This window comes from Coffea eugenioides, chromosome 2, assembly GCF_003713205.1.
Source record: "Coffea eugenioides isolate CCC68of chromosome 2, Ceug_1.0, whole genome shotgun sequence".
Taxonomy (NCBI): Eukaryota; Viridiplantae; Streptophyta; class Magnoliopsida; order Gentianales; family Rubiaceae; genus Coffea; species Coffea eugenioides.
In genome coordinates this window covers 7,434,982-7,451,903 of record NC_040036.1, presented here as the reverse complement: position 1 = coordinate 7,451,903, position 16,922 = coordinate 7,434,982, and the positions used below count along the sequence as shown (strand labels likewise).

The 16,922-nt window shown below is 36.5% G+C and overlaps 2 protein-coding genes across 4 annotated transcripts; both read right to left on the bottom strand.

Annotated features, from left to right (window-relative positions):
- Positions 1 to 214: 214 nt before the first annotated feature.
- Positions 215 to 8,074, bottom strand: LOC113761211 (probable methyltransferase PMT11). 2 transcript variants are annotated; one of them, XM_027304081.1, is made up of 10 exons: positions 7,047 to 8,074; positions 6,606 to 6,755; positions 6,247 to 6,517; positions 5,690 to 5,800; positions 5,279 to 5,438; positions 4,379 to 4,452; positions 4,000 to 4,285; positions 3,740 to 3,862; positions 1,185 to 1,262; positions 215 to 884 (listed from the first exon to the last, which is right to left on the bottom strand). In XM_027304081.1, the coding sequence occupies exons 1-10, from the start codon at positions 7,716 to 7,718 to the stop codon at positions 677 to 679; spliced, it is 2,133 nt and encodes a 710-aa protein (XP_027159882.1). In that variant the 5' UTR covers positions 7,719 to 8,074; the 3' UTR covers positions 215 to 676. The 2 variants fall into 2 exon arrangements, with proteins under 2 accessions (XP_027159882.1, XP_027159883.1); XM_027304082.1 differs by lacking the exon at positions 4,379 to 4,452 and having other exon boundaries at positions 4,000 to 4,257; positions 7,047 to 8,071.
- Positions 8,075 to 8,852: 778 nt separating this feature from the next.
- On the bottom strand, positions 8,853 to 12,993 carry LOC113761030 (BTB/POZ and MATH domain-containing protein 3). Of its 2 annotated transcripts, none has more exons than XM_027303831.1 (4): positions 12,307 to 12,991; positions 11,392 to 11,740; positions 10,356 to 10,626; positions 8,853 to 9,414 (listed from the first exon to the last, which is right to left on the bottom strand). In XM_027303831.1, exons 1-4 carry the CDS (start codon positions 12,687 to 12,689, stop codon positions 9,197 to 9,199), a joined length of 1,221 nt encoding a protein of 406 aa, XP_027159632.1. In that variant the 5' UTR covers positions 12,690 to 12,991; the 3' UTR covers positions 8,853 to 9,196. The 2 variants fall into 2 exon arrangements, with proteins under 2 accessions (XP_027159632.1, XP_027159633.1); XM_027303832.1 differs by having other exon boundaries at positions 9,330 to 9,414; positions 10,316 to 10,626; positions 12,307 to 12,993.
- Positions 12,994 to 16,922: the final 3,929 nt, after the last annotated feature.

The following is a 16,922-nucleotide window of genomic DNA, read 5'->3' as shown; positions in this document are numbered from 1 at the left end:
CTGCTTGCAAACGACCCATATGCAACCCTAGCAAGGACATAAAAAAACCAATATTTAAAAATGCGATCTCAAGATCGTCAGCACATGGAAGCACATTTAACTTCCATATGACTTCTGTCTTACATACACATCCATCCAAAAAGCTGCTACAATAGTTCTAAAATAACCCATATTTACATGCCTCCGTGTTAGCAAAGGGAAATTTTAACATTGCTTTGTAAGACCCCACCTACGTTTAGAATTTTAGCAAAACAAAGCTTATTAGTTGTCCCAAATCAGCAGAAACTTCCTCCAGTGTATTTAATTGTACAATGTGCATTCTTGAATTGCTCAAACGGCATTAAATTAAAGAATACAAGAATTTCTTAAGCATTTCCTAGCCAACACGACAATTGTGCTATATCAAGTTTTAGATGTGCAGATATCCTCATCCCAGCCCTGCAACCGTGTTCTGTGAGACTGTTGTATTATATGCTGTACACTCGACAAAATAATTACAAGGCCCATAAGATATTCCCTGACACAGTAGAGCATAACAGAGTCATGCTATTGCCCTCTTGGCTCAATAGGGGACTTGTGTCATTATGACCATATGCCCAGATGATAGTCAATTTCCTGGCCTTCAGATATTCTCGCCACGAGCAGACTGAAAAAATTCAATCCATATGTCACTGCTTCAAGTCCGCAAGAGGTTTTTATCACCTATAAAGATCCTATAGCTTGCATGAGGGCCCTCAGATGTGTCTCGAATAGATACTCGCCAACCCAAGGCTTTGCCTATAGCTTGGAGTTCATCCATTACAGCAAGCGAATCACGAAAATATACATGTCCACCAGGCCTTAGAATTCGATCCATTTCAAGCATGATAGTAGTGATATTGCATCTGAAAGAATATAAATATATCAAATAAATGCACAGTAATTACTAGACCATGAACATGTCGAGATGATCCATTTTAAAATATAAAAGCTGCTGTTGGTTAAACATGACTTTAAAATGACATCCACCACCAAAACTAATCCCCATTTTTCTGGTATCCTCCCCCCCCCCCCAAAAAAAAGAAAAAAGAAAAAGAAACCCAACCAACCTTTTTTTTTACACTGCGGCATGGTCAAATTATGAAACTTAATGCAGAACATCAATTCAGATCTTATCATGACTAAAATATGACATCATAGGATACCTTTTTTGCTCAGTGGAGAAGAGCCCAGCAGCATGCAACAAATCATAGGTTCTTGGATATGTGTCAAATGGCTCACACCTATCATATGCATCTTTTTAGACATGATTTACAATAACTAAATTGGCTCAGTAGCAATAACTAGCTAGTATTAAATTATCACAACATATTGAAGAGTAACAGAACCAACACAAGTAGAAAAGGGAAAATGATGCATGCATTCTGAGATGCTATAGGCAAAAAATAAAACATTTGCCACTTCTAAAAGTTCTCTTCACATAATTCCAATCACTCACCCCATTTTAAAGGTTTGCATCTTGCTTTCTACCCGGAATAAAATCCTCCATCCTCCGACACATTTTCTCTTACATTAGGGGTGAGCAAATGGTACAAATTTGGTAGTTCGGTTAGCTGAATACGGTGAATTCGGTTATTTGACTCATAGAAATTTAAACCGCTTTCAATTTCGATGGTTCGTTGGTTAGCTAAGTAGCTAACCAATTGCTAACCAACTTATAGAAATTGAAAGCGGTTTAAATTTCGAATTGACTATAACCGAATTCATTTCGCAACCAATTTCAAATTCGGAAATGGTAATGAATTCGGTTTTAAAAAAATATTGGGGCTCCTAAATGATAAGTGATAACCTCATAACCCGACTTTTCCCAAATTCACCTCAACTGAAGGAAGTGATTGTGTAATTTTTAATTTACAAATTAGGTCTCCTAAATTATAATACATTCATTATGCTCCTCAATGATTTAAAAATTATTACTGATTTGATCCCCAAATTTATTCATAATTTAACACATTACTTATGTTCTAATCATTTTGTGATTTAATTGGCATTTATTTAATCACTTATACCTAGAATCCTTAGTCTATGATTTAAAGAACACATAAAAAGTGATTAATTTAAACTAGAATGAACCTTAAACTATACAATGATTAGTGATAATTTATGAATTTATAATTTACAATGATTAATAATAAGTAATAGTAGTTACAAACTTACAAATTACAATAATTAATGATAAGTTATATTAGTTACAAACTTATAATTTATTTCAAATCAAAATAAAACTTATTTACTTATATATGTTATTGTGAAAAGTCAATACACTAATACGTTGATTTGCAATTTATATGCATTCACTTACAGTACTTAGTTGTCTTGTCTATACTTAAAGTCTTAAGATTAGTGAATAGAGAATATGAATTTTTATGTTAAATATGTAATGTAAATTTAGAGCACACTAATACTTGTAAGTTACAGGTTACACATTCAAATATTCAATAATTCAAACATGAATGATGTATCAAATTACCAATATCTAAATTCTAATTACTAGTTATGTTTATTGTTTAATATTTAGTATTATACATATATGTGTTAATTATTATCTAATTCTAGTCATGTTTATTGTTTAATATTTAGTATTATACATATATGTGTTAATTATTATCTAATTCTAGTCATGTTACTCATGTATAAAATAATAAGTATTATACTTATGTTATATTGTCATGTATTACTATATATTTGTATTATTATAGTCATATAACAATTAACAAATACTAAAATAATATATTGTACATTATTATATATTATTATTATTATAAGTACATGATAATACCAGTACTAACTATTATTAATAGCATTTACCTATATAATATAATAATATATTAGAATTATATACTAATACTAAATAGCATTTATCTATATATTATATAATTTTATAAACAAATTTAGTATTCGAATGCGGTAATGCGGTACCCTATTTCATTTTACCGAATTTGAATGCGAAATCGATTATTACCAAATTCATAATCTCATTACCTATTTCATACCATATTAGAATTCGGTGAATTTGGTACGTACCGAATTTTTACCAAATTACCAAATACCCGATTTCAAATTACCAAATTGAATTTGAATTCGGTTATGAATTCGGTACGTACCAAATTTGCTCACCCTACATTAGCAAGCCTGACCTCCCTTTTAATGAGAAACTATAACTGAATAAGAAGAACAATCTTAGGTCATTACTGCCAATCTCACTGGTTTAGAACAACTGTGCTAATTATAAATTTCAGGACTTATAATCATAAAACATTTAACTCTACAGGTATAATTAGTTTGCTTCTAATTGACTCTTATAACTAGTTTGATTTAATTTGTGCTTTTAGAATATCTTAAGCCGAAAACCTTTATTCAAGAAAAGCATCCCTGACATGCTTTACTTAGCTTCAAGCATCTTTTCAGGACTGGCTTTTTGTGAAGAGTTCTTGAAAAGCTAAAGCCAATATAACAGTCAAGGTCCATGACATACTTTCAAATGAGACCAAGCCACAAGCAACCTACATTCTATACAGATTAATCTAATTTGCTTCAAGCGAAATACACGTATGTTAGGTAATGTACACAATTACATCTTACCAGGTTTCAATTGTGTACAAATTACATGTAGGACAAGGAATAAACAACAGCATGTTAATATTATAAATAAGATTCAGTCCCATAAATAAATAATAAAAAAAAGGATTCAGTCCCATACCAGTCATGCATAACTCCAATAAGTCCACGGTCATATATAACAGGCAGTGTGTTGGGCCCATTAACAGGTACCACATTAAGAACCCAGCAGTCCAATCGGTTCTGGATTAATGCTGCTGCAAATCTGTCAGATGCAAAACAGAAAAGTGCAAATTGAAAGGAACATGAACATCAGAAAATCAAATTTTAAGTGCTATGTTCAACATATGAACTAAATGGAACCATAGAATACAATAAAACAAAACAAGTAGAAATACATACCCTCCAAAACCAGCTCTCATGTCCAACACATTTCTAAGTTTGAAATTCTTCCATTTCAGAGCACGGACATAACTTTCTATAATCTCATTCCAGTATTTCGACTCAGCCTTGAATAGCTCTTTCCTAGAAATATAAGCATCGAATTGAATGCTCTGAAGCCTATCAGGAGGGTTCTGCAGACGTGCAGGCCACTTGCTAACATTTGCACCATATCCATCCTCAGGTAGTCGAGTAATACATGGCTTCATATCAACATACCTAAGTTTATCACAAAGTGGAGTTATTGCTGCAAGAACATGGACAGAAACCGCTCTCAACAGTCAGCAATAAACAAGAATCAGAACGCATGGAGAGCTCATTAACCAATTCACAACTTTACTAGTTCGATATCCCTGCACAATTAAGTTGTCAAAATCTCCATATCTGCTCTGCAAAGGCTCTTCATATATGGACCTTAGCAGAAAGTTGAAATGGTTCAGAATTCAGTGACTAAATTGAAATATAGCATTGAAAGCCAGGTAAGAGACCAAGCTATCAATTGATACCACTGTACTAAAGGCAAAAATTAAGAAGTGGCCATATAATCTAGATATTCCCATTCTGAAAATTCGCTCCTCCCCTCACCCTAGCCGCAAAAGCAAACTTTATCTTACTTTTAGCCCACATCTTTTTCCCCAAATATATTGTCTTCAAATCCTCAAGTCAAACTTTTTATGTCAATTAGAGAAGTAAACCATCAAATATGCTCAATCTAAAACAAAATAAATAAATCTCGACAAAGAAAATAAATCTTGACAAAGAAGTCACCCTTTGTGCCCCAAATGTTCTAGGGCCAAATATGATGAGTAAGCAACCACGTTTAGTCCAAACTATGCATGTTTTCTTGCTTAATCGGCTTGAATGTTGACCTTATTATCCGCCCTTCAAGCTGTATTTAGTAAATGACATGATTGGATATAATAATGATGCATACTGAAAAAGGTCTTCATTAAGAATTCTCAACCACTAAGCCACTAGTTGTGTCTTGTTCTATCAGTGCTCTAAAAGATCAGCCTCGCAATTTGATTTGTAATCCCTTTCAATACTGTGCTTGGAAAAGCTCATAACACAAGATGTGCACATGAACAAATACTGTATAAAAAGTAATAGCTCTAGCACCATCTATAACCCGCCCTTTGGTTGAGCTCCCACCATAAACACAAGCATCGCAATGCCCTTTGAAACCATTACAAGAAGTAAAAGAACATTGGAGTGTGGAAGTAATTAAACAATTACATACCAAACTTTGTCTGGGTCATCATCCTGGTCACATAGTGGTGGTTGGGTGCCATCCTTGCGGTTTAAATAGCAACTGTTATTCAAGGGCTTCTGCCATACAGCAATATATCCCTCCTTCTTCACAAGGTTCCAGCAAAGATTTGTAGTTAGGTTCTCCATCTCTGGAAAACACATAATCACATATTTTAATGACAAGATCTTGACATTGCTCCAAGTCAGTCAGTCAGTTGCAGCACGTAAATCTTATTCCACTGAAATCAGACATTCAAACTTGCATGTGACCATGGAATGTTACGGACAACAAAATGATGAAATATAACAGATTAACACAGTTGAAGGGGGCATATGATAAAAAAGAAACTGCACATTCCATGGCATTACCATACTTGACATGACATGACAATTACTTTACCTTCCCATTGTTCTTCTAGGACTACTTCGTGCTTGTAAACAGGCTGTGCTGCCCAAGCAAAATATCCTCCTGCCCGAAGCAATCTATTGACCTCAAGTAGTAAAATGCCATCTTCAAACAATAAGAAAAGCACAGATTAGAATATAAAATATCCATTAATTGTCTCAACAAAGGGTAGCATAAACTACAGGTTCTATTCGCATTTTACATGAGCAGAAAAACTATAACTTTTACCAGATAAGCAAACAAGTGTCTGGTATAATAGTATGACTTAAAAGGCATGGTATCATAGAAACACGTGATGTATGCTACTGATATCCTGAATAAGAGCTTACACGATCAAAATTTACATAAACAATAAACTGAATTGACAGTGCAGGATATTTACAAGCGAAAGTCAAAGGACATACCTTGTAATAATTGATATGGGTTTGTTAAAAGAGAACAATGGTTTTAACAGATAACGGCATATTATTATTCTTATTACTATCATAATCATCATCATATTATAAGGAGAGAGAGAGAGAGAGAGGTAATGTCGTGAAAACTACACACACCATCTCGTGTCCAGTTGACTCTGCACCTTGAACAGTGTATCAAATCAAAGGCCTGACTTGGATATAATAAACGCCGTGTTGCAAATGCAGACACCATTGCAGGCACACCCCTCTCAAGTGCAAACTGAATCTGGTTTTCGTGAACATCTTTTGGGGCTACAGACAAGGTAAGAACATTCTTTGAAAATAAATATGCACCAAAACTTGCCACACCACAACCGACATCCAAAACAACCCGGGTATTTTGACCAAAAGCAATCTCAGGAACCATCTACAAGACAAACAGAGGACAAACAATTAGACAACATAATTCCCTGCAGTTCGATTTTCTTTTACCAAATTAGGAAGATCCGTCGAACCTTCTCCATCTGATCTATGTATTTATCTGCCCCATGGATAAATTGTGTGCCACCTCCTGGAAACTTGAACTTATCCTTGTCTACTGTAATCCAGTTCTGACCCCCTTTATCCTCAACCAGCCGGGCATGAGGAACATTGCTGAACCAGACCTACATCATAAGATAAAGATTAAAAACGTGAGAATTGAACTTAACATTTTTAAAATGCACACCGCAATTAAGTCCAAAATATGGGATTTGGGGTAGAAAGTAAGTTGCCATTGTAGGACAGCTAAAAATCCTTCACACTAAATATCAACTACTCATCCAAAATGGTCTAGACGACTGTTAACCACCTTGATGCAAATCTCCAAAAGTTTCCACAATCTCTAAATCCATTCTCAAGAAACGGAAAATAGAGCAAGCTTAGCTGAATTTTTAGAAGCTGAAACTTTTTAGTACCTCGTCGCGACTTTTAGGCCAAGGAATAGGAGTTCTGTAGCCTTTAGGGGCAGGAACCAAGCAGCTCAATCCCTGGTCCTTTTCAGGACAATGGCGCTCGAATCTTTCGCCCTTTGTAGTAGAATTCAGCTTCTTGATAGCCTCCAAATTGTCCATACAGGGAATATACTCTCTCATACTCTCTGGACACACTTGAAACTTGTTAATCTTAAACGTTTCGGTTTGGCCTCCCCCATTTGAAGTAGCCTCCTCCTCCTGCTGCCCCGAATTCTCCACCGCCTCCGGATCAAAATCACCCACCTCAAAATCATCCGTCATCACGCCGTTTTCATCCACCACCCCCATCCTCTTCACCGCCGGAGGCGGGGGTGGCGGAGTAGAAGCGACAACAATCTGCTGCTGTTGTTGTTGGGGTGGGGATAGAGTTGAAGCGGGGTGATTGAAGAGGGAAGAGAGATTGAAGGTTTTATTGAAATTAGGGGACAAGGAAACGGAGGAGGAGGAAACAGGTTTAGGGCTTTGGTTGGAAGAAAAGAAGAGGATTTGTTGATAGGCGTAGGATTGGGACCATTGCTTGCCTAAGTAGAAGAAAACTACGGAGACGAAGACGAAAGCAGAGAGTTTGATGAGAGTTGAGGATTTGAAGAGATCTACATTGCTCATCAACCCCATTGTTCTTCTTCTAACAGAAAATAATGCATTCAATCGATTCAGTAATCCGTCTCTCCAGATCTGTGATCTTCAATTTCAATTTGTTGAGTATGGACTATGGAGGGAACAAAACCCTCCAACCCAAACAAAAAAAAAAAAAAAAAGTCGGCAGGAAAAGAAAGTACGGAAGTACTCTACTGAGTCACTGAGGAAGGAGAGCAGACGTCGGTCGCGGTGTCGGTGTGACATTGCACCTGCGATGCATGTGAGGTGTCAAAAAGCGGGCCACTTTTCCCGTCACTTTCCTTTTTTGCCATTTAAGCCCCCATAACCCCAGCTGTCTTCATCCATCGCATTCTTCTTGTCCCAGCCAGGATGGTCATGAAATTGAGAGGATATTTTCAGTCCAGTTGAAACTCGCGAGAGATAGTAGTACCTTTTATGCTGTAGCCAATCTCCAGACCCACACCTCTTTGTTACTGCACTATTATATCAATCTTTTATTGACAATAACCCAAACTTCTTTCTGTTTTTTCTGTCATTTGATTCCTGTATGCCCAACTGCAAGCAAAGTAGTTATAACTTTTGTTATTGCATATTTCTCGCTTTTTTTTTTGGTAAGAAAGCGTTTTTTCTTCTTTTACTTGGTTTGTTTTGTTTCAAAGCATCTGGCAACTTGTAACATCTCCACTTCCCCCGGATATCTACTACTACTATAAGGAATGAATGATTCCATGCGTTCAGCCAAAGGCACTTCGCCTTATTTATAGAGAAGGTAACAACGTTCCACTTGGAAAGAGAGGGGATCAGCATACAAATTATGTACCAGTAGAGATGAAATCTAGTTCCTCAGACAAGGATTCTATTATCAGGTTTGGATCAGAAAAAACATCCAAAAAAAGGTAAAGCAACGAAAGAATTGCCAGAGAAAAACAGGTAAGAATCTTTCTCATCCTACGATCCTCCAGAGTTTATATGATTGAGACTATCCAAAGGCAAGATTCTATATCAAGGGAATGGAGACCTGACGGGGTCTTGCAGCGGAGGTATAAACTATAAAGATCATCAAACCAGATTTCATATTCCCCTGTACGTTTACCTTCAAAAGCCGTAAAGCTTGCTATCGATCTCCCTGAAAATTTTGAGATCAACAAGTAATCCGAATTATGCATTCTATAATAAAGCAGTCATTCAACATTCAAGCCAAAATAAATCTTATTCAGATTTTCTGGCAGTTGATCATTCATACTTGAGAAGTCTTAACATTGCAACACCCTCTAGCCCTTCACCTCATGCTGATATACAGTGAAAGCCCCCCCCCCCCCTTCTTCTTTTTTCCCCAACCACCAGGGCAGAATGGTTAGAAAAGAGAACTCCTCCAGCAACCAAGAAGAATCAAAACTAAACAATATACTATAGACATGCTAGACATAACTACGACTTTTAGATGCACCTGCTTAAACAAGTTATTTTTCACTCTTGTATACACGACGATAATACTACAGCCGCCTCCGAATGCGCCTGACATTAGGATTCACTGATTCTGCTGCAGCACCATCAGCCACCAAGTCAATCCCAAATATACTGCTGCCACTTCTTTTCTTACTTGACATTAGGTTTGGTTTCTCATCCACTGAAGCAATTGTTTCCAGCAACTCCGACAACAGTGAGGGGCAGCTCAATTCTAAATGTCTGAAGCCCTCTGACTGCATAACCACTGAGGCAGAAGGATCAAAAAAGTTCAGCAATTATACAAACAAATTGCACATGCTTAAAAAAACTGTCAAGTTATATTGCAGATGTCAATCTCGAAACAAAGCCTATTTAAACAGATGCACTGAAGAAAGCACTATGTCATCACTCAAGGCCCCAGTGCAGTGCAAGTGAATGCAATCCAAACTAAGGAATTAAAAGGAAAAAAGAACTACATGTTTATGAAGAAAACAAAACTTTTAACAAGTTCATCACTGCTCATGCACAAAAACTTTCAACTGTCGTACATTTTATCATTAAAAAGCAACAGAGTAAGAAACCATGATGGCAAGTATGATTTCAGTTTTCAGACAGTCTCCCCCAAAAACCAAGTCCGATTTACCTGAGCTAGAAGAAGAAATCAATCAAAACTCGTAAGTGTCATGACAAAACTATGTAAGCACAAAACGAAAACACTAGCCGAGGTATTTCAAACCAAAAACTGATCAACAGTTTCAGACTGAATTGAAGCTTGTGTCCTGATAATCTTCAACTTTGAATTTAACCACATTTAGTATTTCCAGAATAGCAAATTAATATCCCTAAAGCTCATTGTTAACTAAAAGCAGAAGTCTTCCGCACCTATTGGTCATCTGACAAAAACGAGAGAATTAACTTATCTGGACTTTCAGACATCTCTAATGACTATTCATTATTATAACTCATAGGATGCTAGCTTTCTACAACGACTGAAATGGAGCTGGTACTGTCATGTCCAAAAACCAAAAGATCTCAATTTCTCCAAAGATAAATCATTTCTCGCACACTTGATGAGTATTAAATGTCCATGATGAGTGAGCAAGCATACAAACTGTATGAATGATACATCCGCAGATAAACAGACAAAAATACCATAATCAAATAACCTGAAACAGTGCACCGCTCAGATCTACGGACTACACGCACCTCCCAAGTTTGTTGCTGCAAATTTCAAACAGATGGCTTTCAGCTGTAAACAATGGTGTTGTTCAGCTAGGGAAAGAGTAGTTGCCACTGTATCAGCACTGACTTCTTCACATAATCTTGCTTCACATAACTGTTTCAGCCTATCTAAACCATACCGGTCAGCAGCTGCCAAGAGGTGCTGCAACATGATAGTTGATGTGCACATGGAAGTTGATCCAGTAATCTCATGTAGATCAGGAAGGTCATCCGAGTAAATAAAATGGAGCATTACCTACAAAACGTATGACATCCAACACAGTTAATTTAGACCAATAAGGACATCAATCACAAGAATCCAAGGAATTACACCAGTATTTACAATCAATCAATTGTCACAGACAGAAACCTCAGAAGGCCATCTAAAGCAAGCCTCTATGACTGTGTTGACCAACTGGTCAAGCACAAGCCTTTGATTTTACATGTAGATCAGCAAAATAAAGCAGCATTTTCAATCTTCAGGAGACTCTAAAACTACAAAATGATTCACTGGTATCCTCAGATTGTATCAACCTTTTAACTTGTTTGAGCTTCAACCAATTCATTATGTGAAACTTCTATAGTACTATGTTTGTGACCTCTAATGATCAGTAATGTGTGATTAGAAGTGCAGCAGCAACAAGCCCATTAAGCCATTAGACCTGCATTTCCCTCAAAAACCAAACAAGAAACTCTATGAGATTATTCTCTACCGGAGTTATCTGCCATTAGAGTATAGGGAACTAAAGAACTGCTCAGTAATTATATACAACGCTCTGCACCAGTAATTGTGGTGGACCTAACATACTTTCATGGATGAGCCAAGATTATCATAAAAATGTCAAGAAGCCTCATCTACAAGCCCATGCATCCCATAGAAAGGGATGCAAGCTTTTAAAAATAATAATAATAATGCACTTCCAATTAGATAAAGCATATGCCAGTAACGCTGTACAATTTCTACTAATTCTAAAACCAAAGATAAACTGTAAGGAACAGATTCAAAAAAATTGATAATTACCTTGAAGATAGAGGGTTCAATATCGGCAAGTTCTACTATCTCTTTATTGGGATCTCCAATAAGTCCAAAAAATTGGGCTCTAAATACAGGAGAGCGAGCAGCAAGGATCAACTTATGGGCTTTGAATGCCTCGTCACCAACTTGAAAAGTTATATCACTGCCAATTTCAGACTCCAGCAAGTACTTGAGATTCTGGCCCATGTCTGATGGTGGTACAGAAATAGTATACTGTTTGGGTCCTTCAACACGGGTTCTAACAACTCCAACAGTACAATGCATTGAAAGGCAATCATCCTTGAGATAATCAGATGTTTCTAAACTGGTTCTTCTGAAGAAACGTTTGTAGCCCCTATACAAGCAATAAGGAAATTCCGTTGGATTTGGAGTTATTCCATCTCCACTCCTATGCAAAGAATTAAGAAGGGGGTCTGAAGTACAACTGAGCTAGACTACACTCCATTAAGACATACCAACTAAGCCAATTTTCACAAACATGCTACTACAAAAGTATATATAGTACATGCCAACGCATAGCATCTGAATGCAGTTTTTGAGAGAGTCCAGATAACATGTGTAGGCATGTGTAGGTGTTTTGCTTCTAAATTCAAAAATAACAAGTACATTAGAACTTGAGACTTTGAGCATTGCTAATTCCAAAATTATTTTCATTCCCAAATTATTCCGTTATAGCACACATGATTCAGGGGGAAAAAAACACTATCCCTCATCACAGACAATCAACAAAGAAGAAAAACAACAATTACACCTCAGCCCTTTTGAAAACCCTAATTTCAGCGCAATTTAAGCCTACAATGTACCCAACTCAATGCAACGAACAGCTCCCGTCTGACATGAATAACCTAGAAAAATTAAAAAGGTTAAAGCACTTAAGTAATATGAAAAAAAAAATCATACCACATGCTTCCTCTGTATTTCAAGGTATAAGGTCCACTCTCCAACGCGCGGTCGAAATGACTATGGACTTTGTGCTTGCCTTTGCCGCTCTGGTCCAAAAGGGTTAGCTCGAACAAAGCCCTCACATCCGTACCCTCGCTTGCCAGGGCGATGAACACCGACACATACATGGACGAATCCTCTATGTTTTTACCGTCGGGGTAAAAGTAAACAGCCCAATCGTAACCCCCAACGCTAAATGTGTCGCTGGAGATGTATTTACCAGGGCCCATACCCTTGGCCAACGAGTACCCCCTGATGGTGAAATGGTGGGAGCCATTGACGGTCTCGTTGATTGATTTCGAGCTCGAGTCGTTAGTATTGTTGTCCCAATTGACAATCATTTCATTGGAGTTTGAAATTAATCCAGGTGGTGGGAAATTAGGTTTCGAAACCCTAGAAGAGGTTGAATCGAATTGAATGGAATCGCAGAAGGCTGAATAGTTAATTGCGTGGATTAGGGATTATAGGAACTGGAAATATTTACAAAATGGACGGTAATTTTGGGGAAATTTAAAGGGGCGAAGTTAGGGACGAGGATTGGGCGGGGAACTGGCCAAGGTGAAACGGGGGGAGCCGGGGGCTTTAGCAGAAGCGAGGACGGGAGATGGACGATGTTTTGGATACTGTTTGGGGAGGTAATACTCATATGAGGGGCTCAATTGGAGATTATCTTTTACTTAAAATTAGGACAAAATAAAAAAAGGTGTTTTCCTACCGTGCCAGTAAGGGGTAAGGTAGTGGGAGAAAAACTCCAAAAAAAAAAAAAGTGATTGTAGTAGTGGGTGTGGCTGAATCTACCCTCGAATGCTAAATTTATATTTTAAAAAGTTTTATCAATATATTAGATATAATATGATACTTATTAGGGGTAAAGCATTTTTTTTCATTTTTTAACCTTTTTTTTATGCTTACAAAAAATAAATTTTACTCTAACTACCAAATAACATGTTGCGAACATAATCAAAACCAAATATTGTCTTAACTATCAAAGCACATCTTGCTAACCAAATGAAACAATAAAAAAGTATAATTATCAAGATAACTATACTTTTAAACAAGTTAAAAGGATCTAAGTTTTTGTTGAGTAATGAAACTCGTCTTATTTGGATTGCTATTTTTAGGAGTTTTTGTAAAAAAAAAATATACTTCAGCGATTTGATGTGTATAAGGTAAAAAGATCATTGAAAAATGTGTTCACGAAAAACGTAAAAAATTTTCGTCGAAAAATCACAATCTAAACAAGTACAGTGTGCTTTGTTTGGATAGAGTATTATTCCAAATAATTATTTGAAATAACTAATGTCGTATTTTTTTGTGATGCGATATATGTGAGATAAAAAAATGGTTGGAAATATAAAAAAAGGTGGATTGAGAGATGTGTTTATAATGCAAGCAAATTTTTTTTTTTTTAAATTTTTGCTATCCAAACATGATGCAAAAAGTCATTTCAAGTTATGTAGTAAAAAGAATCACATATTATTTTTTCTATTCTCTTTTCGATAATATACAAAGCACCATGCTTTTAGCAAGGTACAGTTGGAACCAAACCTAGTTGATCTGCTGTACTATTTACAACACAATATTTATAATTGGTATTTTCTCTTTTCTGTTTTTCAATTGAGAATCTAGAAATATCTCTGTATGCGGATATTCACATAAATACTTTTTGTCTTTGGAAAATGTAAATACGGAACTTTTAACTTGGAGGATTTCAGATTTACTACTACGTTAGGGTGCCAAGTTTTCTTGCAGTACTTTTGAGCAAGTTTTATTTGCGTGAAGTTGTTCATTTTCTTTATATATATATATATATATATATGTGTGTATATGTGTCATATGTGTTGATGGCAACAAATACCCTTGCTATTACTGAACAAAAGTAAAGTACTTACAACATGGCATACATACATATATATACACATATGCCATGTTGTAAGTACTTTACTTTTGTTCAGTAATAGCAAGGGTATTTGTTGCCATCAACACATATGACACATATACATACATACATACATATATATGTGTGTTGCCCCCCGTATCTCCACACACCTCCCCATTTTCAATTGCCAAACTTAGAATTTGAACCTGAACTTAATAGCAAAGAGAGTTATAAAAATTATTTTTCTAACTATTGAACTAATCCTAGTGGATTAATGTATATTATGATTATCGTACGCACTACACAAATAAGCTCTTGTGTAGTAAAAGAACACAAAAGGATGGATAAAATATTTCAGTACAAAGTCCACAAAAGGCCCATCAGAAGTTCTGGCGCGCTACATTGTTCTATCCTAAAATGACGGTTTTGTTTGAATGGCGTGTTTTTTGGAAAATATTTTAAAAATTTACTATATTTTATTGTAAATTTTGTTTAAAAAAAACTTTTATGTATTTGAGAATGTGGAGAAAAAAATTTTTATTTCCTTTTTCATTTTCATTTTCTTTCTTTTTGTTCCATTTATTTTCTCTCTTCTTATTCTTTCCCACATCACCATTACTCATCTTCTTTCCTCCATTCGCACCATCGACCACAAAAGGGATCTCGCCCTTTCCTTCTCTCTCTTTCTCTCTCCCTCTCTCTCCCTCCCTCCCCCTCCTCCTTTTTTCTCTCTTCTTCTCTTTTTTCCCTCTTCCTCCCCCTCTCTCTCACCCTATCCTCTCCTCAACGACCTCTGGTTGCATGACCGGAGCTAGTCACTCGACCAAAGGTCACCAGGGAGGGGATGGGGTAAGAGAGAGGTAGAGGGAGAGAGAAAGGACAAAAGAAAGAATGAAAAAGGGGGAGAAGCGAATAAAGGGAGGGAGGGATGAGGATAGGAAAGAGAGGAGAAAAACGGGGGGGGGAGAAAGGGAAGGGGTTGTCGATAGACGATGCAGATAGAGTGCTAGCAGCCATGTTAAGTTAAGGTGAGGAGGAGAAAAAAAAGGTAAAAAGGAAAAATTTTATGTATTTTTAGAGTATATATTTTAAAGACTACGGAATGTTTTAAAGGGTTATTGTAGACAAAGTTGTAAAAAGCCAACGATTTTTAGCCTTTTTTTCCTCAGCCTAAGGAAACAATTTAGCCAGGTTGACATCGGGAGGAGCTGAACCAATGATTGGAATGGGCTGCTTCCGATGAGAACATAATGGTAATTGTCGGTCACTTATTGCAAAATGCCTGACCCCATATCAATGATTATTAAGGAGAAGGACATGTTAACAAAAAAATCTGGTAGAGGATTGAATTGATACCAAAATATGGAGGCATTAGAAGATTGGCAAAATACGAATGTGAATATGAGGCTCAAGAGATGTAGCATTAGCCGTACATTTATCAAACGAGTGGCTTTACGGATCCGTACCCGGAACACCACTTGAAACAAGTGGCCTTGGAAATGGTTCTGGGTGTATGATTGGGAACTAATTTGGGTTTTGTTTCATGGCTTCATTTCAAGCCGTGAGATTCGTGTGTTCTAAAGTGGGCCAATGGGTCAGTGCTACTGAACGAAGCCGTTACAAAGTCCAACACCTTGATCAAATTCATTCTGCTGAATTTGATAGGCCTCAAATATCTCTCATGTCTTTACTCCGTTCTGTCAAATTAGGCTTCGGCCTAAGCAATAATATACGGTGTCGATCGCGTAGGTGATGACTGGAATCGAAATAATTCAAAATTTTCTCGCCCAAAAGAAGTGAAAAAACTTTCACTCATCCACCACCATACAACTTTTTAAGCTGGGCAATGGATGTACAAAGACAATAATTCATCCGGTCAAGTAGATCGGAGAAGGCAGTCATTCATTTTTTTATTTTGGGGCAATCATTCATCTTTAAAACCAATAGAGAATCCCGATTAGTCCAACTAGTATGTTGTTAGCCCGCAGAGTGTCTTAACGTCAAAATAATTGATCAATTTTTCAGTTGAAGTGTTAAACCGATGAACTTACATAGTGTATTCCGTAGCAAGTAGAGTTACAAACGATTAAACAGCACAAATCAGTTAAAACTCAACTTGATCTTGATCGATATTGAGTTCGAGTCGATTGAATTGAGTTCGAATCGATTAAATTGAATTATCGAATTTAAGTCCAGCATAAAAAAAACTTAACCCGTTAACTCACGAGTCAATTAGAATAATGTATTTTTTATTTTAATAACAAAATTACACGTATATATTTCTTTAATATTTTTATTATTTATTAAAAAAATGACTATTTTATTTATTTTTAAAAATAAAATAATTTCAATTATTTTTTAAGTTGAAGTAGATTTGAACTTGAAATTCGATTAGATTTGAATTTGACACTGAACTCCGGCAAAATTGAATTCAAATCGATCACCTTCACTCGTTTGCAGCTTGTAAGAAGAAAGCACGCACACATAAACACTCGTTGGACACTTTTACTGGATCTTCAGTATCCCCCAATAGCAGCACGCCACCTAGGCATTCCAAGGACCCCTTGACCCAGAGAAGCACTCACCAAACCTTTTTCTCTGGACGCGTGTTAATTCCTGAACGACTTCTAAGCAATTAAGCCAACCACTACCTCCCACATGGGCCCCACAAGAAAGCTTGAGAGTTGAGACACCA

Excerpts from the sequence above, each read along its gene's own strand:
- LOC113761030 (XM_027303831.1), bottom strand. The coding sequence starts at position 12,689 with ATGATTGTCAATTGGGACAACAATACTAACGACTCGAGCTCGAAATCA. Across the intron at positions 11,741-12,306 it reads AAATACAGAGGAAGCATGTG|GGGCTACAAACGTTTCTTCA; the intron begins GTATGATTTTTT and ends TTGCTTGTATAG. Across the intron at positions 10,627-11,391 it reads TTGAACCCTCTATCTTCAAG|GTAATGCTCCATTTTATTTA; the intron begins GTAATTATCAAT and ends TACGTTTTGTAG.
- LOC113761211 (XM_027304081.1), bottom strand. The coding sequence starts at position 7,718 with ATGGGGTTGATGAGCAATGTAGATCTCTTCAAATCCTCAACTCTCATC. Across the intron at positions 4,286-4,378 it reads TGTGCAGGGATATCGAACTA|CAATAACTCCACTTTGTGAT; the intron begins GTAAAGTTGTGA and ends ATGTTCTTGCAG. Across the intron at positions 885-1,184 it reads TTCTCCACTGAGCAAAAAAG|ATGCAATATCACTACTATCA; the intron begins GTATCCTATGAT and ends ATATTCTTTCAG.